We start from the raw sequence: 25481 nt of genomic DNA on the forward strand, positions 1-25481 counted from the left end.
TCTGGTACAAAGAATCAGGGTCAACTTGCCTGTGACACTTTAATGAAGGAAATGTGTTCTTGTGTGCTATGCCCCCTTTCAACTCATGGTTTCTGCTCCAGGGGGGTATAGTGGAAAACAACAGATAAAAACCAATGAACGGGACTTCCCACATATGCTCTTCTGGTTGATGGCGTTCATGGAAAATCCTGCCCCTCTCCACACCTGGGATTCCTTGATGGTAACATGGCTGGACTAGGCGGTCTTCCAGGTCCCCTCCAATGGGGCTGTTCTAGGATATAGTTACCTGACCCAACTAATGGGCACCCAGTGAGTGTCCTTGCTCAGGTTCTCTAAGAGAGCTCTGAGCTGGCTGTACGCGCTCTGGAGATCCTCCCTCACCAGCACAGCGTCCACCAGGTGCCCGTAATGCTGGTCAATGAAGGCGGCGGAGGCGGACATCTCTCGCTGCTCCTCATCCTGCAAAGGAAAGGGGCAGTTATGGAGCAACAGGGTGGTTCTCCCCTCAAACAGGAAACCTACACCTTGTGTCTTGGGCAATGTCCCAAGTGAAGGGATGACTGATGACTATGGTCCATGAATAACCAACTGTGTACACAAAGAACAGAGTGGAGTGAAAATATCCTAGCAAACTTCCAAGAAAGTGAATGGGCAGTAGAAAAAAATCATTCATTGTTCAGTCAGTCATTCACAAAATATCTACTCAGGACCTGTTAACGGCAAGCCATGATATGAAGTTCATGGCAATTTGGTTAAATAATTACAGGAAAGACCTATAAATAATAACAATAAAAAAGCATTTCTGGCCCCGCCGGCATGGCTCCATGGTTGAGCATCAACCTATGAACCAGGGGGTTGTGGTTTGATTCCCAGTCAGGGCATATGCTCGGGGTTGCGGGCTTGATCCCCAGTGTGGTGTGTGCAGGAGGCAGCCGATCAACGATTCCCTCTCATCGTTGATGTTTCCATCTCTCTCTCCCTCTCCCCCCTCTTTGAAATCAATAATATGCCCTCTGAAGACTCCTAAGTTCATGCTGTGGAACTCAATTTTTCTTTTCATTTCCTTATACCAGGGCCAAACACAAGAAAGAAAGTAGAGTTAAGAAAGTGCTGGGACAACACTGGCCAAATTCCCCATTTCCTTAGGTACCTGCCTCCTTTAATTAGATTATTTTCCTGACACCTCACACTAAGTTATAGATCGCCAATGATCCCGCCTTACCAAACTCACACAATGTTTGCTGCTGCATTCAAGACACCTCTAATAAACAGAATTTAAAGCAGAGAGTTGACTAACGTTAGTTTGGGTTGGGGAAGAAAGTGGCAGATCCACTCTAAGTCAAATTGCAAAACAAAATTTGTCTTTGGCATTCGCCCACCTCCTATCTCTTTCCAGTCCCGTGTTGCCTTCTCTCCTCTGCTTTTAGGGGCTCAGTGTTTGGATGCTGCCATGGAGCGGGGTGAGCTGTCCTCCCCCAAAGAGACCCACCTTCCAAAAAAGTCCCTCCTCCTCTTCTCTCTGTCACCAATCAAAACCCGATTCCTGCTTCAGGGAGAGCGCCTGCAGTTTCAAAGATAATGTTCTAAAGGGCCAGGGAACAGTTCTTACCTAAGACGGCTGAGACCTAAGAGAAGATTCAGATCATTCCTCCTCCTCCTTTCCCCCAGGAGGGGAAAAGCTAGATGAAATTTGGAGAAGCTTCCCAGTTCTATACTGGATCTTGCAGGGCCCCTCTGGTGTCCAAAGCGCACCACAGTAACCCAGTGCCACGGCCCCTGGATCTTCAACCCCACCCCGCCCTCCCTCTGTACACACATCCTGTAGCCCTGTCTGTCTGTTGATGTTTTATCTCTCTCTCTCCCCCTTCCTCTCTAAAATCAATAAAAACATATTTTTAAAAAAGTATGAAAGAAATGACCAATTTTAAACTTACAAGTGGGGCTGCTATGTCCTCACAAGCTGGGGACATGGGTGGCATCTTCCTTTTGTCCTGAATTGCAGGCTTTACAAATATAATATAGGGCTTGAACTCTGAGGTCCTCAGCTGTCTCAGTGCCTGTGAAGACAAGTTCAGGAATATTATACACTTTGAAAATATTTTACTCTGAAACATAATTTTCAAATGCTCCATAATGGTGTGCTTCACCACATGACCTCAGTGGTAAAGGTTCCGGCTATATGGTCATATGACAACGAGCTGCAGCTGGGCATTCTCCTCTTCTGCTCGTTTTCTCACTCTCCACGTTGACTGTGGACTCAACTGGAGGCCTGAGGGCCTACTTGCTGAGAAGGGAGGTTCCGAAGCCTCTGCTCCCAGAGTTGTCATCTCTTTGGCTCTGACCCCACAAGCTCGAACTAACCTCCTTATGCCCTTCTCTACCTGCCCAGGCCCGACGGGTGAGCCAGCAGGACTCAATGTGTATCTATTTAGTCATCAACTTGGACTACACCAGTTCGGAATGTGTGCTATCGCCCAAACCTCCTACTGACGGTCAAAGAAAAGGTTTGCTAAGCAAATGAAGAGACTAAGAACTTGAAACAAATTCTGAAGACTTTAGGAGGTTTTCAATATGCAAACGTCCGATTAGTGCATTGTATCTTAAGGGCCTCTGTTTGGAAACACCGGCATTAAAGTGCTATATGTACAATTTGCAGCCAAAACAATAAAAATCACTTTCCAAATAAAATCCTGAAATTTTGACTGCCAACTCCCAGTAACTCCAAATTAGGGAGGGTTTTCCTTATGTATAATGTGCTTTTTTGGAATTTGTTTCAAGCAAACTTCTATAAAATAAAGCCTATAGCTTATATCAAAACCAGAGTGCTATTTCTATAGAGGAATAAAAAAATCTCCAGGTTGAGGTCAAAGCTTAGAAGTGTTTCTCAAAGACAAGGTGCAAACGATGGGTCAGCCCCTGTCCAGTACACAGCAGGCAGGGTGTGCAACACGGAAAGGGTTTTTGAAGCGCTTCACAGGGACGTGTCTCCCCCTTTTCCCTTTCAAACTGTTCTCCGACCACCTCCCTCGGGGGTCCCCACGCCACTGACTTCACTTGTCCTGTTCAAGGAGGAGGTTCGCTGGTACGAAGAGCTGAGTCCCAGCCTCCAGCTGGGCACTGACATCTAATTTCCTGTCCCATCGCAACTGGCCAGTCGGCGCCACCCTCAACTGCATGACTTAGTCCACGCAGCGAGTCCTATCCCGGGTCTCTGGCTGCCCAGGGGGTCCATGACTCCCTACAATGTCAATGCAGTTTTGGTGTACAGAGGTGCATATTTTGGGATGCAAAGCTTTCATTAGCTTCTCAAAGGGCAACCCCAAGAAATTTTACTATCCAGTGCTCTAGACTAATAAAACTCCCTTAAACTGAGGTCAGATATGCTGTAAAATGTACAACCCTCTAGTTTATAAATTCCACGAATAAAACATGCCCAACTGGCCCAGGAACTCACGTCTGGCTCTACGTCCAGCAAACAAACTTTGTTTTTGGCCATCACAGCGTGAATGGCATCCAGGCTGGTCCCGTAGAGATTTTCCTTAAATTCCCCGTGCTCCAGGAACCTAAAACACCAAAGCGGAAAAGGCCTGGGGTTCCCGAGCTCGTCCAAATTGGCACAGAAACATGGATGGACTTCCACCACGATTCTCTCCCCCCTCCTCCGCCTTCCCTGGAAGCCCTCCTGGGGGTCAAATGGAACACGGGGCAGATGCAAAGACCCGCACCCGCACCGAGGGCCAGCTGGCCCACCCAGCGGACGTACCTGTTGTGATGTATGCCGGCCTCGAATGCTTGCTTAGAGACAAAGTGATACTCCACGCCCTCCTTCTCATGGCTCTTCCGGGGTCTGGTGGTATCTTTTAAAGAAAGAACAAGGCAAGCTGGGCAAGGAGAGGTCACATGACAGTGAGTGCGAACACAGGGAGCCTGTGCCCTTTCGGAGTTCATTGATGCTTTGTACATAAAGCAACGTCTTCCATCCATGTCAGGCACAGGGCCCTTTCCAGGCGCATCGCTGGTTCACACACTCTCTGATGGAGGCAAGAGGCCTCCCATCTTGCAGGAAAGGACACCAAGACGTGCAGAGAGGTGAAGCACCATGTCACCAGCCCAGAGGTGGCAGGTAGCAGAGCCAAGGTCTGAGCTCTCTGTCTCCTGCCAAGTGTGGGCCCTGAGCACGTGGCCAAACTGCCTCCTTGATGCATCAAGGAACCACGGGGAAGATCCCCAGGCCTAACCTTTCATGAGCCCCTCGTCCTAACTGCTTTCTGAGAGCAGAGGAGGCACAAACATAGGTAACCTTACTGTCTGCTTTCAATCCTTGACTCAAGTATTTCTCATTTTGAGAGAAAGGAGACATGCAGACCGTCCCTTTACAGAGAAGATGTCGCTTCTCACACAATTTCATAGCACATAGAGTTTTCCGCTGGATTTCCATAACATAACTGAGATGCACACTCCTGGGGGGAAACGGGTCCGCCACAGCACAAGAGCACACGCGAGGCAACACACAGCGTTTCCTGCGCATCCCAAGAGAAAAGCGGGGGAGGCACCAGGGAGATGCTCTGTATTCCAGATGTGGTGCCTTTGGCCAACCTCTGCAGAGCCGCTGGGGTCGCTTTCCTGACCATGTCATTCCCTTGCTCTAAAATGTTTATTCACCCTCTGATTCCATTCTAAAGACCTTAGATGAGCATAGGGGACCCTCATGATCCGCCCAGCCTCCAACTCAGCTTCCCCAGCCCCCGACACTGCTCCGTCTGGTCTCACCTTCACCGCTTGCACGTGTTGTTCCCTCTGCAGAGAGAATTCTTCCTTTCTTCTCTGCCTGGAAAACTCCTATTTACTCTTCAAAACCCAGCATAAAGGTCACTGCCTCTAGGAAGCCTTCACTAACTCCCCAGCTCCTAAACGCCAGGGGGAAAGTCACCTATCTGTGGGGTACGTGGAAGTAGGTAGGCCTGACCATCCAGGTACCCTTCCCCCAAGGGGTGGGTCTGAGGGTTTCAAAGGACCTATGTGTGAGCAAGTTCCACATGTCCTGTTTCAATCCATCCTCTCAGTCTCTGGAAGACCGCGGCTCCCTGAAACCTACCAGGTCCATTACTGATGTGTTGCCAGAATGGCCTCCCAACCCCACACCCCATCCCCATCCCCACCCCTGCCATTTCAGGTTGGGCTCTGTGAGACAATTCTGACAACCCACAGACTGGGCTATGGGCCCCAAGGCCCAGGGGCTTTGTAGCAGCCCTTCCTCAAAACATTCCAAAAAAGTCCATCACCGCCACCACAGCATCCCCCCCTTGGTGGCCACCAGGTGCCAACACTGTATCCTTCAGAGGCCAAGGGATGGACAGAGTCCTACAGGATGGAAAGGGCAGGGAGAGGCAGGCTGTCATGCAGCCTGGTTAAGAATGCGACTGGAGCAGGCTGCCTGGGTTTGAATTTTGGCTCCACCATTTACCAACGGTGTGATGTTGGGCAACTTACTTAACCCCTGAGCCTCAGTGTCTTCCTCTGTAGAATGGGATGATAATAGTCCCTCATCTCAGGGGCACTAGGAAAGCTGACCAAGTTAGTCACAGAAGAGCTCCTGGTGTAGGTCCTAGCACTCTTCATTCTCCTCTTCCTCATCACATCCAATCTTCCTATTGGATTTCAGCATCCCTGCCTGCCTCTAGACTCAGGAGCCACCCTGATGGGCCAGATCCGGCTACAAGGGAGAACCCAAGCAATGCTGCTCGCTGGCTCACTGGCTTCCCTGCCCTGCTCTCTTTCCAAGCAGACAGCAGGGGCCACAGCAGTCAGAGCCATTTGGAAAAGGAGGCAGGAGGCCCCTTGGTGTTAGCCTGAGGTTGCTACTTTGCCTGCAATGTGCTCTAGACTTACTCCCATCCCAGGCAGGAACCAAGCCAATTCTGGGAGTTTAACATGCATACAATTCTACTGTCCTCCAGCTTCTGCCTCAGCGGGTCCCAGTGGACCACTCAGAGTGAGTGGGTCAGTCCCCTCACGCCCAGGTCCCATGATCTGCTCATAGCAGGCGGTGCTTGGCAGTCCCTCAGACCCCAAATAAGGATGAGGATGGATACAGGGAGTCAGGCCCCATGAAATATTCATGTGTAGGGCCCTCCCCTCCACCTTCCCCCCCACCAGCCCTCTTACGTGGAACAGCAACGCCAAAGTGCTGTGGGTTCTCTGCCACCACCTTCTGCTTCAGCTCGTGCAGCCGGGCTCCCAGAGACCCTGGGAAATGAAGGGAAAGCTGACCAGAGACCCTGCTGAGCTCCCTCCCCGCTCCTCCAGGGAGGAAACCAGCCCACTCCCTGGAGATGCAGCATCACCTACCGATCAGAACCACCAGGCGGGGCCGCTTACTGGGTTGGTGCTGGTACCTGGTCACCTCCTCATAGGTCAGCAGCTCCGGAGGCTCCGTTACTGCAGACGTCTTTCCTTCCTGCGGGCTTCCCAGTCTCTCCCTGCGGCCCAGCCGGAAGCTCCTTCGAAGACCAGCTTTGGGGGAAGGGCAAGGGGCACTATGACATTTGTCCCAGGACCTCCCACCAAAGACTCTTCCCACCTGGCCTAACCTGGAGGTGGGTCTGAGGCCCACTGGCCTCTCCCAACCGCCTCCAGACACAGAAAGGGGTTGATCCAGACACACAGTAACATGGTGAAAGGGTGACAACCCGGCATCCAAAAGTAGGGTCCCAGGTCCCTGTTTTACTCGGCATGTGACTGACCTTGAATAGGTCACCACCTCTCTGAGCCTCAGTTTCCTTATTTGTGAAACGGAAATGTAAATCTACAAATGCAATGTGTGGATTGGGTCCCGGGTCAGGGGAAAATGCTCTAAAGGATGTTGTTGGGACAATCGGCAACAATTTAATATAAACGGTGTTATATATAAACACGCATATAATAGAATTGTGTGCATGTTAAACTCCCAGAGTGGGATCTTATATAACCCATTGCCCTGGGTTATATAAGAGAATGTCCTTGTCCTGAGGGACCACATGCCGAGGTATTTAGGGTGAAGGGACAAGCTGTCTGTGGCAAACTCTCCCACGACTCAGGAGAAGATGCATAGATGTAGAAAACGGAAATGATACAGCAAACGTGGCAGAAACCAACTGGTGAATCTGGGTGCAGAGAATATGGGAGTTCTTCGTACAATCCTTACAACCTGTCAGTAAGTTTGAAATTACTTCCCAATCGAAAGTCAGAAAAACTCTTTGCCTGTCTCTCAGGTCTCTGAAAAGACTGACCAAAATGCAAGAAGCGAAGGTACTTGGGAAACTAGTAAAAGGCTCCTTTATGGTACGGTGGTGGCGTAACCACTGAATAAACTACAGTTGAGATCACCAGACTAATACAATCAGTATTAATGGAGGGTCCGTGCCAGGGCTCGGCTGTCAGCAGCTGGTGAACATTGAGGTGGCGGGCAAGGCCTGGGCAGGCCAGTCCCTCCTCTGCTGACAGATGGAGGGGAATGTGGGTCCCACAGGCCCCAGCTGGGCGCTCAGATGGCTTTGCTTCTGCCTCTCCCTGCCCCGGGAGCCCGTGGTAGGCTGTGCATGGCGTGGAAGAGGATGTTGGGGGAAGAATTTGTCCCAGGATCTCTCTGCTACTTACCCACATAATGCCCTTTGAGGTACCCCTCACAGTCACAGGTCTCTGCGAATCAAACAGAGGGGTCCAGTGAGCCCTTCTGGGCACAGACCCAAGCCCAGAGGTGCCCGGCCCCTGGATGGCCAGGAAGAGCCCTCTAGGATTGTGTCTCAGGGGGGCTCAGGAGAAATCCCATGTCCTGGCACCACCCTCCCCCCCACCAAAAAACCAAGTTCTTCTGTTTAGCTCAGTTCTCCATGCTTATTCCTCAAGTAACTTTTCCAGGCCCTAGCAGGTCCCGGGCCAGCAGACCCCATCCCAGTCCCTGAGTCAGGATCCCTGTGAATAGGAGGGAAGATTCACTAGCCCTGCCCCGCTCCTGCCTCGTGCCTCCTACCCAGCCAGTTACAATCAGCCCAGCCAGAGTCCTGGGAAGGCTGAGCCCTGTCCCCCCCAGCTCTGCAGCCTCAAGGAGCAGGCTGGACCAGCTGGCAGAGTAGGGAGAGGTGGGCAAGGAGCAGGAGGGCACAGCCACCCCGAAGTTGGAATGGGGGGAGAGGAACAAGCCCCTCCGGCCCCAGACATTCCACAGAAAGGGGGCCTTGTCCATGCACACAGGGGACAAATACCAGGCCTACCTTTGTCACAAGGCTGATCATCTGCGGTTTGCACAAAAGACAGATGGAACAGCGTTAGCAGAGGGGAACAGGAGGCCCTGCGGCCGTGAGACAGCCATGGCCTCTGTGCCTGAGGAGCCCTCCATCTGTCCCCCCTTTCTCTCCTCCGGCAAACCTGTGATCCGAGCTGGGCTGCATTATTAAACCAGGACTTCTCTAATTAGTCTTCCCGTGTGTGTCTCATTAGCAGCTCAAAGAAAGCCAGCTCATCGCTGGCGTAAGCAGCCTCAAGGCCAATTTATTCAGCAGCCCTTTGATTGAGAGCACGTGGAGAGGAGTGGGCGTGGGCAGCAGCCGCCAGGCCAGGGGAGCAGCTTGCTCTAGGAGCCCGCAGTGGGCAAGCGTCCTCTCCAGGCCCTCCCTGGGCCCCTGATCACAGGCCCCCCTCGTCCCACTCCCTTGGCCTCCTGAGCCTCTGTTTTCCCATCTTGGAAAAGGAGGTGCTCTGAGCCCACTGCTTCACGGGCTGTTGTGACGATTACAAGGAAGAAGGTAGGTGGATGTGTTTTCTAAAAGGTAAAGTGCTACACGGAGTGGAGTTGGCAGAAAAAATACAAAACACTGGGCTAAATTTGAATTTCAGAAAAACAAGGAATCAGCATTTAGTAGAAGTATAGCCCGTGCAGTATTTGGGACAAATGTATTTATGCAAAGAAATGACTTGTTGTTTATATGAAATTCAAAATTAATTGACCATCTTGGTTTTTATTTGCCAAATCTGATCCCTAACACAGAAGCACAGGATCTCCAGAGCTGTCTCCCCAGATCCAAGGTTCCTAAATGGACAGGACCAGAGCCCTCCTTGGGCATCTAATGAAAGCTGTGGACCTTCTCCCAGACACAGACCAACAGCCAGACACACACACACACACACACACACACACGTTTGCACATAATTTTGGGAGAGGTGCTAATTTGCCCCCTAATGTCATCCATGAGCTCCTCTCCAGGGAATAGCTCCCCCCAACTTAACCCCCATTTCCTCTCCCCCCCCCCCACCCCCTCCTTCCTCTGGAGGCTGGGAGGTCAGAGAAGGCCCTTGGTGCTGCCTCCTGCCCAGCGCCTGCTTTTTCTTGGCACAAAGCCCCCGAGTCCTAACCCCGGCCCCTCCCTTAAGTACCATCCCTGCCAATCTACTCACAGGGGGGCTTCTTGAGGCTCTGGGGGCTCGGCAGGGTGCCCGTGGCTCTCCGGTAGCTTAGGCGCCTGTGGACAAGGAGAAGGACAGGCCCATGAGCTGGGCCACGGAACCAGCCGGGGGGCGGGGGGGTGGGGGGTCTTACAGAAAACTTGGAGACACTGATGCTGGATCCTACAGGTGGGCACAGCCTGGCAGCCTGAGGGCCTCCAGCATCGCACCGAGTTCCAGGGAACGCACTGGTTCACAGGGGAAAGGAACGGAGTCTCCTGCTCTGGAAGACGCCTGCCCAGCCCTAAAGGTCACACAGGGATCCAGCCCAGTGCCCGGGTCAGCAGCTGGTTGTTACTGTCCTACGACCGATTCTCAAGGAAGGGAGGCCCCCTCTCCTCTCCCCTGGCCTTCCCATTCCCGAGGAAGCTGGAAAATAGCAGGACCCTCAGGAGAGGCTGAGGGTGAACGTGACCCTGACTTAAGGCCCTTCTCCCACCGAGACCTCAGCCAGACACATCATCCAGCTGGGTTGTTAGTGGAGAGGCAGCTGCCAAGGCCTCACCTCTAAGAAAATGCCAGGGCTCTCGGAGGTGTTTCAATTTCCACATCTGAATGCAGCTAAAGAGCCTCCCCCCGCCCCCAAGACCTGTGAAGCCAAAGATGCGGAGGGGTCTGAGGCTCCCCTGAGGAAAGAGAGCAGGTTCTCAAGCTGCAGCACCTCAGAATCGCCTGGAACCTCAGTGAGAACAAAGAGTGCAGGGCCCACCCCGGACTTTCTGACTCAGCAGGTCTGGGGCCGGGCCCAGGAATCTGCACTTCCCACAGGTTCTCGGGGGACACCGCTGCCCCTGGTCGGGGACCACTGAAACGGATAGATGAACGAGGTCTGTAAGACTTCAAACCTCAGGGGAGGCCAATGCAGTCTTAACTGCCAGCCCCTCTGACCCAGAACTTACACTTCTGGAAATCTATCCTAGGGAAATAATTTGAAATATGAGGGACAGTCTATGTGCAAGATAACAATTGCAGGCTTGTAGCTGTGAAACACTGGGGAAGACTGAAAGGTGGGGAAGGGGTAGCTTTCCAGCTAAACTGTAAGCTCCTCCAGGGCAGAAAGCAGGGTTCACAGCAGCCCACAGGATGCCCGGCACAGGACAGCTCCATTCACAACAAATCCATTCATGCTGCCTATGAATGAATGGTGTAGCTCCTGATGAACTAGTACGTAGCCACTACAATCACACAATAACTAATAGGCAATTGTGGAAAATGCTGGCGTCAAATGTATAGTAAAAAAAAAAAAAAAAAGCAAGATCTCAAAACACTCATGTAAAAAGCACAGAAAGGAAATAATTATGTAGTTTAGATGGTGGTGAGCCTTTGGGTAATTTTCTTTTCCTTGTCCTCTTCTTCCATATTTTTATATTTTGTTTGTCAACTTTCTCTAAGTATGTATTATGCAATATACATTAATAACAGAGATTTCCATATACAGACAGTCCTTGGGTTACGTCGGATTCAACGTACGTCATTTCGTGGTTACGTCACCATCTCCCACTTATTTATAAAAAAAAAAAAGTTCCGTCATTTCGACGTATGTACATAAGTGTTTTATGTTTTGTATTATTTATTTACCACAAGTAAAGGTCAGGAATTGTTATCTTTCTTTTAAATTTTTTTTCCTGTTTCACTTCATTACTGCTGTGTATGTGCTCCATGTGAATGACGTAGGTGCTTATGTAGGTGAGTTCTGACTTACGCGAAAAGTGCGTTATGTGGCACCATAGGAACATATCTCCAATGTAACCTGAGGACCTACTGTATTTCTTTAAATCTCAAACAGTCATCGCCACTGGTTATGGGTCAAGAAGGACAAACACAAGTACAATTGGTACTTACCTCAGGGAACAACACACAGTGTGTCCCTCTGGCTGTGGTTGCAGAGATTCGTGGGTTTGCCATGTACCCATTCCTCTGCCACTCCAGAACCACCCCCTTGCAACACCCCCAGACCCACCTTTCCTGGAACTGCTTGGAGGGAATAAGGCCAGCTCGAAGGTTGGTGTCCCCCACTCGCTTGGCCTGCCACCACGTAGGGTCATCCTGGCTCACCACCTCCAGGACCTGCCTGCGCTGGAAGGGCAGGCCTGCCTCCTGGCAGGGAATGGCCCGGTCCTCCCGCGGGTTGTAGTGGAAGAGGGCCCGCATGAACACCTGCAGGGGACGGGCTGGGTGAGGCGGCCCTTCATCGTGGAGACACGGACATGTCTATGCCACGTTGAAAGTCAAATGACAACTACCGTTAGGAAGCATAAGCAGCCTTGAGAATGGATAGCTAATCAGAAACATACTGCACATATTTTCTTATTGTTCTTCAACCATTTTGGATATTAGAGTCAGGAAATCCCTCAAGAATCAGAAAATTAACAGATGGGCCCTGTGTCTGAATATCTTTCTCCAACCTAACCGTTTCCTTAATGACCTGATCTGCTGTGCTCAGCATACACGATGCAACAATTAGTCCTGGGGACACAAAGTAAAGGCAAGCACATCCGTCATTCAAATGTGATTTTTGATCTGCTAACGGCCCCTAATGAAGGCAGCAGCCATCTGTTAAATAAGTGATCTAGATGTTTTGGTAAGAACACAAACACCAATAAAACTACTGCTACCGACTCCTCACCATCATTTTTCAGTGGGTACTTGAGGCCCACATTTTTACAGTTCAATCCTGACTCATCTGACCCACGCTTGGCTAACCCCCAACTCTCCCCTTTACCCCGAAGTCACCCCCTCCAGAGAGGATGGTGGGGAGACACAGCATTTTGTCACACCTCCTGGTTCTCCTCTATAATTCAGTGGCATGGGTTTATTTATTCCTATTTGGGCCCAATTACTTAACAGCAAATAGATCAAAAAAAAAAAAAAAGGCCAGAGGGCTTCCTTAGGGCAGTGATTCTCAACCTTTTCTATCTCATGGCACACATAAACTAAGTACTAAAATTCTGTGGCACACACACAAAATATTTCATTTTTGGCCAATCTGAAAAACAAAATAGGTATAATTTTGATTCATTCACACTGGATGGTTATTGTTGTGTTGGCTGTTGTCATATTTTTATTTGACAATCTAAGGGAAAAGAGGTCAGTGCCCCTGACTAAATAGTCACGTATTGCATGTTTTAAAAATTCTGTCAGCAAAAAATAAAAATAAAAATAATAAATTCTGGCAGCACACTGGTTGAAAATCACTGCCTTAGACAGATTCAAACCATATTCCTTTATGCCCTCCAGAAAGGATTCAGCTAGACCACAGTCAGAACCTTGTGCCGAGGTATTGTGAGGACAGATACCCTCATCAAGCCACCGGTGTCACCAGGGTCCAAACACTCAGAAGAGTATAATCCTCAATGGCCAGCCCAGATCAAGCTGCTGGCTCAAGAAGAAATACTTAGGCCCTAACCGGTTTGGCTCAGTGGATAGAGCATCGGCCTGCGGACTGAAGGGTCCCAGGTTCAATTCCGGTCAAGGGCATGTACCTTGGTTGCGGGCACATCCTCAGTGGGGAGTGTGCAGGAGGCAGCTGGTCGATGTTTCTCTCTCATCGATGTTTCTAGCTCTCTGTCCCTCTCCCTTCCTCTCTGTGAAAAATCAATAACATATATTTTTTAAAAAAAAGAAGAAGAAATACTTAGGAAGGATGAGCTAAGGGACTGGAAAACCAGGTTCTCTCCCTGTATCAAGTGAAAACCTTCAGCAGCTGCATCTGGGGACCACAGTAACTCATCCCAGAAAGCACCACCTTCCATCAGGTGAGAGCCCATATATGGCTGCCCCGGGGTGCAGTGGAAGAGTGCAAATAAGAAACTAACCACAAAAACTTATTTCTTGGTTTGTTTAAAAAAACAAAAAACTGACATCAAACACAATGTCCATTTGTTAATCCCATTCATCAAGATATTTACTGACATCTATTCTGTGCCAGGTGCTGGAAGGACCCTCTTTCTTGTACTTAGTACTGGGAGGCGGGGCTGGGAATCAGCTTTCTTGAAACATTGGCATGCTCCCTTCCTTCCACCGATGAAAAGCATGCAATTGCCCTAGTTGGTGTGGCTCAGTGGATAGAGCGTCGGCCTGCAGACTGAAGGGTCCCAGGTTCGATTCCGGTCAAGGGCACATGCCGGGGTTGTGGGCTCAATCTCCAGTAGGGGGCGTGCAGGAGGCAGCCAATCAATGATTCTCTCTCATCATTGATATTTCTCTCTCTTTCCCTCTGATATCAATAAAAATATATTTAAAAGAAAAGGAAAGAAAAGCATGCAATTCATTATGTTATTTCTGCCTTGACTGTGAGGGTAGTTCAGATCCAAATGTTTTTGAAATTAATTAATGCCCTTATCTGTCCTCTCTACCACCACCCTAAGCTCAGGTCTCAGCCCCCTCCACTGGGCTTTGCCAACAGCCTGCAACCAGGTTTCCCTGCCTCCAGTCTCCACCTGCTCCACTCTCCTCCATGTGCCTACCTCGGGGAGCTTTCTAAAACACAAACATGGTTGCATCACTCCCCTTAAAAAAACACACACAAAAAAAACAAAAAAAAAAAACACAGCCCCGCCGGTATGGTTCAGATGGTTGAGCGCCAACCTATGAACCAGGAGGTCACAGTTCAATTCCGGGTCAGGTCACATGCCTGGGTTGCAGGCTCGATCCCCAGTAGGGTGTGTGCAGGAGGTAGCCGATCAATGATTCTCTCTCAACATTGATGTTTCTATCTCTCTCCCTTTCCCTTCCTCTCTGAAATCAATAAAAATATTTTTTTAAAAGCCACAAAACAAAAACACAAGCCTTAAGGTAATTCAGAAGACAGCCCTAACCCACCTCCCCGACTTCACTCCCAGACCCCACCCCAGTATATAATCCTCTCCATTACTTTGAGCTTCTGTCTATGCAGACCCCTTGCCTGAACTTCCTTCCACCTCTTCTTCACCAGGGACCCACTCATCTCAAGCCTCACTCCCTCGTGCCTCCCGTGCGACACCTTCCACGGCACCTGTAACCCCGTAGAGAATCTTTCCATAGCACTTGTCACGTGGCAATAAAAGACTTGCTCCCCGGCCTCCCCCTGAACTAGGAAGCCTCAAAGCTCCTAATCAACCCTGTCGCCAGCATCTGGCAGAGCACCTGGCACAGCGGAGGTGCCCCACAAAGGTAGGCTACACGGCGAAATAAATGGCAGTTACTTAATTGGTCCCAAAGCCAGCACACTGGGTACCTCTCCTCCTCTTTATGGCCCCGATTTTCTATTTCAATTAAAAGGTATTAGTAAGCTAGGTCGAATCTGGTCTACCGACAGGCAGGGTACAAATAATGAATCACTTTGTGACAGGATGGCAATCTATCGAGCACATGTTCCGAGGACCAGATGTACAATCTCTTCCCAAATGACCATTTCAAAGGCTAGGCTGGAGCCCTCCCCGTCCCTCCAGCTCCCCCCGCCCATACCTTGCTCTCCTTTAAGCGGTCCTCCTCCTGGGTGGCTGGGATGATTTTCAGGGTGATGGATCCCTGGGACTGAGCCTGAAAGGAGAGAGAGCACAGGCTCATCATCCCCCAGGTCTAGCCCTTCGTGAGTTCACATCTCACTTCCCAGGTCTCAAAACTCACGTTCAGAGGCAAGTCAGACTCAATGCCTCCCCTGGGACCCACCCAACCATGGTGGCACCGGCTGAATTAACAAAGCAAAACTCAAAAGCCAATACCTGCACTTCAGACAAAGGGGCATAAGATTTTAAATGAGACCCCGAGGACAATGCGTACACTGAATCCAGCTCTACTTCCCTCCTGACCTCTCGTGCCCCCCAGGGCTGCCCTCTCTCCTTCTTCTTGGGTTATCTTTAATAACCTGGCCGTTTCCTTTTCCTCCTTCCTGCCTCATTTGGGGCTGGTTCCCAATCAGTACTTTCCTCTTTGCTTCCATCCTCCCCAGTGGGGTCTCCAATCCCAGGCCACGCCTGTCTTCCCAGGGGTTCCTCTTCCCTCTGCCTGACAGAGACTTTGCACCCCCACGTGGGGGGCCCGTGAGGAAGAAGCTGTCAGCCCATGAGAGCATCTCTCACTGATCTCCCTCGCCCTGCATCGCCCTGGAACACAAGGTCGGTGCCCAGAACCAGAGAAAGGGCCGTGAGACAGGAAGACTGAAGGGGCTGCCTGCAGCCTTAAAGAGCCAGCCTTCTCGCTTCACATCTCAGCCTGCTTCTGCCCCCAAACCATAAGAAGTTAGCTGCCCACCCCAGGGTGGCACAGTGGTTGAGCGTCAACCTATGAACCAGGAGGTCAGGGTTCAATTCCTGGTCAGGGCACATGCCCTATTTTTTAAAAACATATATTATTTTTTTTAAAAGTTAGCAAGGAGTGTCATGCCGGGGGAGGATGCTGAGGATACAGAGGACAGAACTATGACTGGGGCTCTACAATTTCAGTTTTGGCTTGAACTCCCAGAATGGACTCTGGAGGCTGTTTACATCCCAGCACAGATGTGAAATGCTGTATCCTTTTCCAGATGTTTACATCCGAATGATCACCACACATGGGATGAGGAACCATCCCTGTCCTTGCTTTCCAGGAGAGGAAATCAAAACTCAGAATGACTGGGTGACTAGCCCAAGGTTGCACCACTAGGAAGTGGCGGAGGCAGGATTCAAACCCAGGACTGTCTGATCCCAAATCCCTTGCTTGGGTCCTCCCTGTGCTTCAACCTCTTAGTCCATATTCCTTGATCCTTTAGAAGAGGGGACCCTTTTGAAGGGGGTCTCCCAGAAGGGTCCTCAGGAAAGGGAGCTAGAGGTCCGGGGAATGACTGAAGAGAGGGTCTGCGAGAGGCAGATGGACTAGAGCAGTGGTTCTCAACCTTCCTAATGCCGCGACCCTTCAGTACAGTTCCTCATGTTGTGGTGACCCCCAACCATAAAATTATTTTAGTTGCTACTTCATAACTGTAATTTTGCTACTGCTATGAATCGTCTTGTAAATATCTGATATGCAGGATGTATTTTCATTGTTACAAATTGAACATAATTAAAGCATAGTGATTAATCACAAAAACAATATGCAATTATATATGTGTTTTCCGATGGTCTTAGGCGACCCCTGTGAAAGGGTCGTTAGACCCCCAAAGGGTCGCGACCCACAGGTTGAGAACCGCTGGACTGGAAGCTCAACTCCTCCTTGTCCCCCACCCGCACCCAGGAGCACTGTAAGGCCACTTTGCCTGCGGCCCTCCCATGAAAACAGGGGGACCGAGCCAGATCCGCCCTGGCTCTGGAAGCACCCGGCTTGGGTCCCCAAAGCACCACGTGTAGCACGGACCAGAATCTGGCTGATCTCGTCGGGCCGCTTGTGCAGGACTGTGATCCCGTTCACTTCCCGGAGCTCGTCCCCGACGTGGACCAGGCCTAGGAGACACGGGAGCGGCCGTTAGCACAGGAAAGGGGCTCGAAGCTCTGGGCACCGCTGGGACCAGGATGAACGGAGTCCCTACTGCGTGCTGGCTGCCTCACCCGGCGTCACAGCCTCACAACCACCCGGTGAAACCTCCAGTTTACAAGTCGGCAGCTGAGATCCAGAAAAAGTATGCAGCTTGCCTCAGGCCACACTGCTCAGTAATGGAGCCAGTGTTCAGACACAGTCATTTTGATGTAGAAAGACTGTGTTCTTTCTGCTGTAACCTCGGCTTCTTTAAAAATTGCATTAACTCTTCACCATCCTGGCCTCCGCTGTCAGGACAAGCCTCTCCGGGTATTGGGCCCTATTTGTTACTGAAAGCGGACGCTGGCCCAGCAGTGTTAGCACCACGGAGGCGGGCAGGGGTGCAGAATCTGGGGCCCACCTAAGACCTGCTGAATCAGAATCGCCTTTTAACAAGATGCTGGGGGGTTGGGGGGTCGTGTGCTTGCTCACGTTTGAGAAGCTCTGGTCTAGGAGTCTCCACACCATGATCCCCAGATGTGGGGATAATGCTCCCCACACCAGGAGGTTTGCCTCTGACTCAGCAGTTCTTCCCCACACAGTGATTTGAACTTCTTTTCCACCCAAACAAATCTGGGACATGAACACCCTCCCTTCCGCAATAGTGCAACTTGGTGGTGGGGAAGGGTGTCCCTGCCCCCCAGTTAGGAATTACCCACCAAGCCCATGCTGCATGCATGAGTCCTGATCCCCTCATCTCTCCATGTCTGAGAGATTTTCAAACAATTCAAATTTCTACCAGGCTGGTGAAAGAGAATTCCATCCCCACACCCCCACTCCCAGTACCTCCCAAACAGGTGACCACAGAGGAGGGGAAGATGAGACCCGTGGCCAAAGGGGAAAGGCTGGGGGATGAAGGCCATCGCCTTGGCCAGGTAGCCATTGATGCCACTCACCACTCCGGTCTGCTGCGCCCCCTCGCATGATCCTGGCCACCACGACAGCACCTGAGTGCTCATCCCGTCGGATGGTGGCGCCCTGCATGGGAGACAGAGCAGGCAGGCTCCTCAGAAGCACCCACAAACCTCTGATTCCAACACTCTGGACCCCCCAGAGCCTCCCCATCCCTCCCTCTGTCATCTCAGAGAGCAGGTCAGAGGGGACCTTTCCAATGCTGAGGATGCAGTAAAGCTGACATCTCCCATTAGTGTAGCACAGCACTTCAGTTTAAACAAAGCACAGTAACACAGCGCCCATCTCATTTTGGACACGAGGAACTGGGGCTCAGGGAAGGGAAGCATCCTCAAGGTCACCCAGCCGAGAAGGAGGAAAGATTTTTGTGATGCTGAATCCAGAGCTTTCTCTATCACTGCCTCTTGCAAAGACATTTAATAATGAGGAGAGTATGTGCCAGCAAATTCTCATCCTGTCTGTAACCAATCACAGGGCCTTCTGTTGCCAAAGGGAATCAATTATGCCCCAACCAGGGCTTCGGGACCAGGACTTGGTCCATGAAGCACAGAAGAGAGGTGATCTAGGATGAGAAAGGTCTAACAAGCCCTCAATTTCGTGCGTCACACAGGCTGGACAGTGAGTGGCAGGGCAGGGTGGCAGTCAGGTCAAGAGCTAAGCTCCGGAGTTGGACAGCCCTGGGTTTGAATCCATTCTGGCATTTACTAAAAGCAAGGAAGCCCCTTGTCCTCTCTGATTCTATTTCCTCTGGGGTGTGGGGTAACATTTCACTCACGGGGTGGTGCAAGGATTACATTAGGTAAAACATACAGGGCACTTAGCACACAGTAAGTGTTCAATAAATGCTAGCCATTTATCATGGGCTGTAACTGCAGACACTTTGGTGCACTTATTAACTTTGTTTGTGCCATCAATCTGAAGTACCTAAGATAAATGCTGCTGGAAAGAGAGGCCATTAGCTGAGAACCCTGTGGCTAATTGCCCCCTAGACCTTCATGTTTCCCAGCATGTGTCCTCCCTTCCCTCCTTCCCCATCTTAGCGGAGGGGCTCCTCCTGTCTAGGCTGGTCCCTCTGCCCACCCTCCCTCTCCTGCATCCTCAATGCCCCTTCTCTCCTGGACCTAAAAATATTATCACGTCTCTCCCATCATAAAAAGCCTGCAGCCCCATCCAGCGGGAGCCAGTCTCCATTCCTTTGGAACAAGCTTCTTAAAGAAACAGGGTGCATCTGCTCTCTCTGCTTCCTGCCCTCAGAGTCACGCAGCCCGGCAACCTCAGATGCAACAGCAAAAGCACCTGATGGCCGGCCAGCTGCAACCCTCAGCCTGCTCTCCTCCGACCAGCCTCCTGCCTGACTCTGGTGCTCACCCTCCCTCTGGAATTCGGTCTCAGCCTGGGCCCTGGCGACACCTCTCTCCCAGTGCTTCTCAAGGACTAGTCATCTCCTTTGCTGAGCCCTCCTCTACCTGCCTTTGAAATGCTGACTACAGGGCTGGGATCTGGCCCTCTTCATGTCTCACTTTGTAAACTCTCCACCCAGGAGGTGTCGGCCTCTCAGGTGTGATTTTAACCCCTCCCGCAGGCTGGGGGCTGCCAAGTCTGTTATCTCTGGACACATAATCCTTCCACCTCCCGGACACCCCCAGTTCGAGTTGCACGGGCCTCTTGAATTCAGTGGGGCCTGAGCTCCTTCTTATTTCCTCCCAGAATTACGGCCTCAACACCACACGGTCGTCCAAGCAGGACACCTGGGCACTATCCCAGGTGCCTCCCCGACTCCTGCCCAAACGGCGGCAGTCACAACGTAACAACCATTTTGTTTCTGAACTATTTCTTGGATTTCTCTTCCCTATTCCCACGGGTCTAGGTCAAGCCCCGTTTCTGAACCTCATGGGTCTGGCCCCCACCTTCAAATTGGTTTTCTGCTTCAGGCCTCACTCTCCGGATGGCTTTCCACTGGGTAGCCAGTGTGGTCTTTCTGCACTGCACATCTAGCCGTGCCATTTCTTCCTTAAAACCTTTCCATGGCTCCCTCCGCCTTCGAGGTCAAGCTAAGAACTCTGCGTGGACAAGCAGGTTCTTTTATGACCTGCCACTGATCTGGCCTCACCCCTGTCGCTCCGTACCTCCAACTTGGCATTCTATGTCCACACCAGGCAGCTCCGATTGCCTGAATATTCCAGGCCATTTACCTTCCCGTGGCTTTGCTCGTGCAGTCTACTTTGTGGCATGCCCTCTCCCTTTTCCTTCTAGAAAATTCCTGCTCACTTTTTTGGGAATTCAGCACAGGCATCACCGCTTCCAGGAAGCCCCCAGTCACCACCTCCTGTGAACTCCCAGGTCTGAACTGCCTGCACCCAACAGGGTGCCTGGCACACAGAAGGGTGCACGAGGTGTCTGCCCAGTCGGTGGGTGACTGCCCCGTTTGGAAAGAGGGGAAACAGAGGCAGAGGAGAGATCCCGCTCTGTTTGCAGCAGGGGGTCATCTGAGGTCATCTGGTGAAAGCTGGCTATGGAGAGTGCCTGCAGCGGTGTTCTTCCGGGCAAGCACTCAATTCTCTGGACTTCCCCTCCTTCCCTCCTTCTAATAAACAGCCCTGTCCCTTTGCCCAGCAATCAGTGCTGAACCAGGACCAGCATGATAACCACCTGTCAGCTGCGGAGAAGAATAGCTGCTGCCTGGGCTTCCTCGGGATTCAGAGCAGGCCTGGCAACCGGTTTGTAAAGATGTAAGTGTTTTAGGCCATGGTTTTAGGCCATGGAGGCCGCAGAGCCTCCTGTGCGGGTACTTAACTCTGCCGCTGCAATGTAAAGGCAGCTGTAGACAATACGGAAAGGAACAGGATGGCTGTGTGCCAATAAAACTTTATTTACAAAATCTGGCTTTGGCCCTTGGACCGTGGTTTGCCAGTTCAGAGCACGATGATCAGAGCTGCCCCGTACAGTCGTGCAGGTTATTTACTGCACAAAGGAGCTTGGCCACGGTGGAGGGAGGCTGTATCCACCCAGGGAAAGGGGTTCCCTGCGCACAGAAGCGTTGCAGGGACTAGTGACAGCCCAGACAATGCTGCCATCACTCACTCCAAAGCCTTCAGGAGGGTCCCTTCCCAGTTTTCTGGGTGGAACAGGGAAAGGGGGTGGGGGTGGGGTGCCACATACCAGGGGTTCCTTGTTCTTTACCAGGCGGACAATCTTCACTGATTCTTCATCAAAGTCCTCATCAATATTGTCAGGCAGAGGGGGGAGAACAGGGTCGAAATTCTTCTGAGCAACCGTATCATGCACCATGAGCATGGCCTGTCAGGAAAGCATGAGAAATGAAAGGCTGGCCCAGAGCTCCCAGGGGTCCGGCAGGGGGCCTTGGCCGGGCGGGGGGGGGGGGGGGGTCTCGGATTTCATGCCAGACAACCACCCCGGACGTTGGTACTTAGGATCCCTCACTGAGGAGCCCCCTTTCCTCAGTTTCATGACTGAATGCTCAGGAGACACAGGGACCGCAACATGACTACCCTGAGGTGGGGGGTGGACAGCAGCTGGAGCAGCTCCCTCTCGTCGCTGTGCACGGAGGTGGCCTGCAGCTCCTCCATCACCTGTAGGGCAACGAGACGGTGGCTGTGGGTGCTTCACGCCTGCTGGGAGTCCCCAGGGAAAACCCTGCTCCCTGGACCCAGACCCAAGAGCCCTCCCAGCCGCTGCTACAGCACCCAGAGGCACATGGGACCCTCAGGCACCCAGGACCGATGCTCCCAGGGAACTCACACGGGGGTCAGAAGAGCTTGAGCAGCTCCGCAGGGTGAACCTAACGGGCACTAACTTATGAAGCCCTTCCCGGGCGTCAGCTGCTCTACGTGGGCCTTCTCACTCAGCGCTCACGGTGAACTAGATGTAGCGGGCACTATTGTTTTGCCATTTTACAGATGAGAATTAAATGAAAGATTAAATATCTTGCCCAAGGTCAGAAAGCTCGGAAGCGGCACAGCCAGGACTTAACCTGGGCTTACCTGGCTCCATTATCTGTGCCCTAATCACTACACTCTTTTATAACTGAGGAAATTGGGGCTCAGAGAGGCTGACTTGGTTAAGGTTGCAGAGCTAGTAGGGAAGGCAGGGCTGTGCCTGGGAGCCTAGCAACCTGACATGTTGCTCATCACCATATCCCGCGGAGGAGAAAGGAGAGGGAGATGCGCCCACAGGCTGCGGCCTCCCCTCACAGGACGTCTCCGGGGGTTACGTGAGTTTACCCAGGAGCTGGACTTAGTCAGCAACAGAGACAGCTTTCCCCAAAACATGCAACAGAGGACAGGCCCACAGGAAATTAGGACGCCTTCCTTTAAACAACGAGAAGCCTGAGCCAGGAAGCGGGGATGGACTGCGAGTCCCTTGCCCCCAGGACTTCACATTGGGCCTCTCCAGACACCAGTCTTGTTTGACCTGTTCCTATTGCCCATCCTCAACAGCTTGGAGCTGCCGATCTGATCCAAATGCTCTCATTTCACAGCTGGGGAAGCACACTTTCTCGGGAACACAGAGTAAGTGGGCGTCATCATGTCACCATGTTCCCAAGCCCAGTCCAAGGCTCACGAGTTCCTCCCCGCCTGTTAGGAGGCCCAGGGAGGAGGAGGAGGAAGAGGAGGAGGAGGAGGAGGACAAGGAGGAGGACAAGGAGGGGGGAGGGGGAGGGGGAGGGGAGGGGAAGGAGGAGGAGGAGGAGGAGGACAAGGAGGAGGACAAGGAGGGGGGAGGGGGAGGGGGAGGGGAGGGGAGGAGGAGGAGGAGGGGGAGGAGGAGGAGGAGGAGAAAGAGGAGGAGGAGGAGGAGGAAAAGGAGGAGGAGGAGAAAGAGGAGGAGGGGGAGGAGGAGAAGGAGAAAGAGGAGGAGGGGGAGAAAGAGGAGGAGGAGGAGGAGGAGGAGGAGGAGAGGGAGGAGGAGGAGGAGGAGGGGGAGGGGGAGGAGGAGGAGAGGGAGGAGGAGGAGGAGGAGGGGGAAAGGAGACACTCTTCACCGTGGGGCTCCCCAGTCCCCGGCTGAGCAATGGTGATGAGGCAAGAACACAGAGCACTACGGGTAGGGAGAGGCTGACACCAGAGGAGAAACTTGGGGCTTACATCCTCGGCGAGGGCCACGGCGCCGTGCAGAACAGGGGTTGGACTCTGCCTCTCGTAATAGCGAAGCTTCTCGTGAATCTGCGAAGACAGCGATTTCCGGCTGGGGCCTCCCAAGCCAGCTGCCTAGCTCTACCCTGGACACCACCCGGCCGCCCGGCTGTAGGGCTGCAAACTGGGTCATCCACAGGGCAGCTAAGAGAAGGCCCTGCACAGTGGGCTCCTGAAGGCCTTCCTGGGGGAGCGGGGCGGCTAGGGTGACCTCCAGAAACCCTCACCAGGCGGGGTGAAAGGGGGCTTTACCTTCATTAAGTAACCGAGGCTCTTTTCACTGAACACGTCCTTCAGGAAGCCCATCTCTTCCTTGTGGTTGGAGTCAGGTCTGAGTTGAGAGGTCAGCAGCGCCAGGGTTTCATGCAAGCCTGCCAGAGTGTGGGAAAACAGTACAGCAAACACAACGGTACCTCCACGGAGACGCCCAGGGAGACCCCCGGTGGGCCCTCAAACCACACATCAGCCTGTCCTGTGAACATTCCCTCCCAGGCTCACATTCCTGAGAGCCAGCTGACAGCAGCCTGCTTTCCCTCCAGCCCGGCTGCTGGGAGACCAAGCCCAGGCCGCACTCACCGGAGTCCTCGGACAGCACCGGCATGTCTGTGCTGGTCAGCTCCCCGCGCTGCCTGGATCCTGGAGGAAGAGGGGGAGGAGGGGGAAGCTCCATGAAGCATATTCATTCAACAAACAGTGATGACACATCTACTGTGTCTGTCTGTGGCCAATGTGGGGACAGAGGGGACGGGAACAAATAACCCTCTGCTCACTTTTTGCAGAACGGGGAGAACACCGCGGTTTGCTGAGCGCCTGCAATGTGCCAAGCACTGTGCTGGGTGATTTCATATGACATTGTTCTTAATCTGCACAAGGCTCCGAGGAATGAATGCTAATATTATTGTTCTACCGATGGAAAAACAGAGGCTCAGAGGAATTCAGCGACGCGTGGCCCCTGGCTGCCTGGGCGCTCTCTTCCACAACACCCCCTTCTCCTGTGACCTTCTGTGAGGCTCGGCCAAGTCCCCTGCCCGTCACACCTTCAACAAGTATCTGGCTGGGCCTACAAGCTCCCTCCTTTCCCTCCATCCCCCAAGCCCCAACCGGAAGGAAGCCTGCCCCGAGAACAGAGCATACAGAGGAGGAGCAATGAGAGCGCAGCGGGGTCCTGCCTCAGAAGGCCCCCCAACTGCTCTGCAGCACGTGGACCTCAAAAAGTCCTCCTCCAGAAGGGGAGGAGGAGAGGGATGATTCATTCATTCCGGAAACACGGGGCCAGCCCCTCCGCGACTGCACGGGTGACACTAAGATGCATAAGGATGGTACCCGGCCCTCCAACCCCCGCCCCCCGCCCCCCGCCCCCCAAGCCGGACTTGCCCTCTGGCTCCTTCTAGCCGAGCACCCCGCCTCTCCCCCAGGCGGCAGGCACAGACTCCAGCTCGCCTTCAGGAGGAACCTGTGGGACAAACAAGGAGCGAGGCTGAGCGAAGGAGGGGCGAAACCTGGGGGGCGCTGGGGGCGGACTCGCAGGATGCCCGGCGGCTGGGAAGGAGCGGGGCGCCAGGGGAGGGGGGGGGTGCGGGAGGGGGGACCGGGAGCCGTGGGGCGGGGACTGCGCTCCCCCTGCCCCCAGCGGGGGGCTCTGGGGGCCGCAAGGCTGCGGTGGGCACAGAGGCGGTCTCGGCCCATCCTCCGCGCCCCGCCCGGCCCCTCCCCGCGGCCCGGTCCCCAGTCTGTTCCTACCTGGGCGCCGAAATCTCCGCTCCAGCCCCGGAGCCACGCGGGCCGGGAGCCTGGGCCGCCGCTGGCTCCGCCTCCCGGCCCCTCCCTGCCAGGACCGGCGAGGCTGGGGGAGGAGGAGGAGGAGGAGGAGGAAGGAGAAGAGGGCGCCGGAGGAGGAGGGGGAGGAGCGAGGCTGTCTGCCAGCCCTCTGCTGGCCCAGGCTTCGCCTCCTGCGTCCTCCCCCCTCCCCACGGTCCTCCCACCCGAGCCCCGAGGAGCCCTCTGCCGAGGTCCCTCCTCCCCCCGCCTGTGTCCCCCCACAACCCGGGCACACAGCCAGCGTCCCTTCCGCCCCCACCGCGCACACACCCAGCGTATTGCGGGTGGACGCTGGTTTAGCGTATGATTAGATTCTGCAAACACTTATGGAGCCCCGTCCAAGGGCCAGGCACTGCAGGGGCTGGGGGTCCGGAGACGACAGAGACACAGATCCCGGACTTGAGGGGCTCCCAGGCGGGGCGGGGGTGGCGGACGCGAGGACAAGTGTAACAATGCGGCGCTGGGGACGCCGTGTGGGCGCACGCGGCCCGGGGCGCGGGGAAGTAATGGGGGGAGAAGTTGGGCTGGGAGACCGCGAGGCTCAGCCCCGCTCCGGTGCAGGCGGAGGGGGTGCCTTCCCGTGGGGACAGGCTCAGGAGTGGCCTGACGATCACTGGCTTCTATTGTGCTGTCCCTCTGCCCCCCCCACCCCCA

General features: G+C 53.1%; 1 protein-coding gene across 2 annotated transcripts; it reads right to left on the reverse strand.

The window, feature by feature from the left end:
• On the reverse strand, nucleotides 1-24795 carry MPP3 (MAGUK p55 scaffold protein 3). Of its 2 annotated transcripts, XM_070394257.1 has the most exons (20): nucleotides 24750-24795; nucleotides 24384-24462; nucleotides 23586-23645; nucleotides 23262-23380; nucleotides 22962-23039; nucleotides 21366-21446; nucleotides 21016-21153; nucleotides 17841-17922; nucleotides 16786-16871; nucleotides 14923-14997; nucleotides 11438-11634; nucleotides 9430-9494; nucleotides 8250-8270; nucleotides 7636-7677; nucleotides 6349-6513; nucleotides 6166-6246; nucleotides 3764-3857; nucleotides 3455-3563; nucleotides 1935-2057; nucleotides 1-459 (listed from the first exon to the last, which is right to left on the reverse strand). In XM_070394257.1, exons 3-20 carry the CDS (start codon nucleotides 23608-23610, stop codon nucleotides 283-285), a joined length of 1758 nt encoding a protein of 585 aa, XP_070250358.1. In that variant the 5' UTR covers nucleotides 23611-23645; nucleotides 24384-24462; nucleotides 24750-24795; the 3' UTR covers nucleotides 1-282. The 2 variants fall into 2 exon arrangements, with proteins under 2 accessions (XP_070250358.1, XP_070250357.1); XM_070394256.1 differs by lacking the exons at nucleotides 24384-24462; nucleotides 24750-24795 and adding an exon at nucleotides 23780-24291.
• Nucleotides 24796-25481: the final 686 nt, after the last annotated feature.

The sequence above is a fragment of the Myotis yumanensis genome, unplaced genomic scaffold (assembly GCF_028538775.1).
Source record: "Myotis yumanensis isolate MYYU_CA2020_CCGP unplaced genomic scaffold, mMyoYum1.0.hap1 SCAF_16, whole genome shotgun sequence".
Classification (NCBI taxonomy): Eukaryota; Metazoa; Chordata; class Mammalia; order Chiroptera; family Vespertilionidae; genus Myotis; species Myotis yumanensis.

What these genes read in the sequence shown, in the direction of transcription:
- MPP3 (XM_070394256.1), bottom strand. Translation starts at nt 23,855, where the DNA reads ATGAAATCACCCAGCACAGTGCTTGGCACATTGCAGGCGCTCAGCAAA. An exon ending in TTCTCCCCGTTCTGCAAAAA is followed by an intron (nt 23,646 to 23,779) that starts GTGAGCAGAGGG and finishes CTCTTCCTCCAG; the next exon opens with GATCCAGGCAGCGCGGGGAG. An exon ending in CTTTGGCGTTGCTGTTCCAC is followed by an intron (nt 3,858 to 6,165) that starts GTAAGAGGGCTG and finishes TTTCTTTAAAAG; the next exon opens with ATACCACCAGACCCCGGAAG.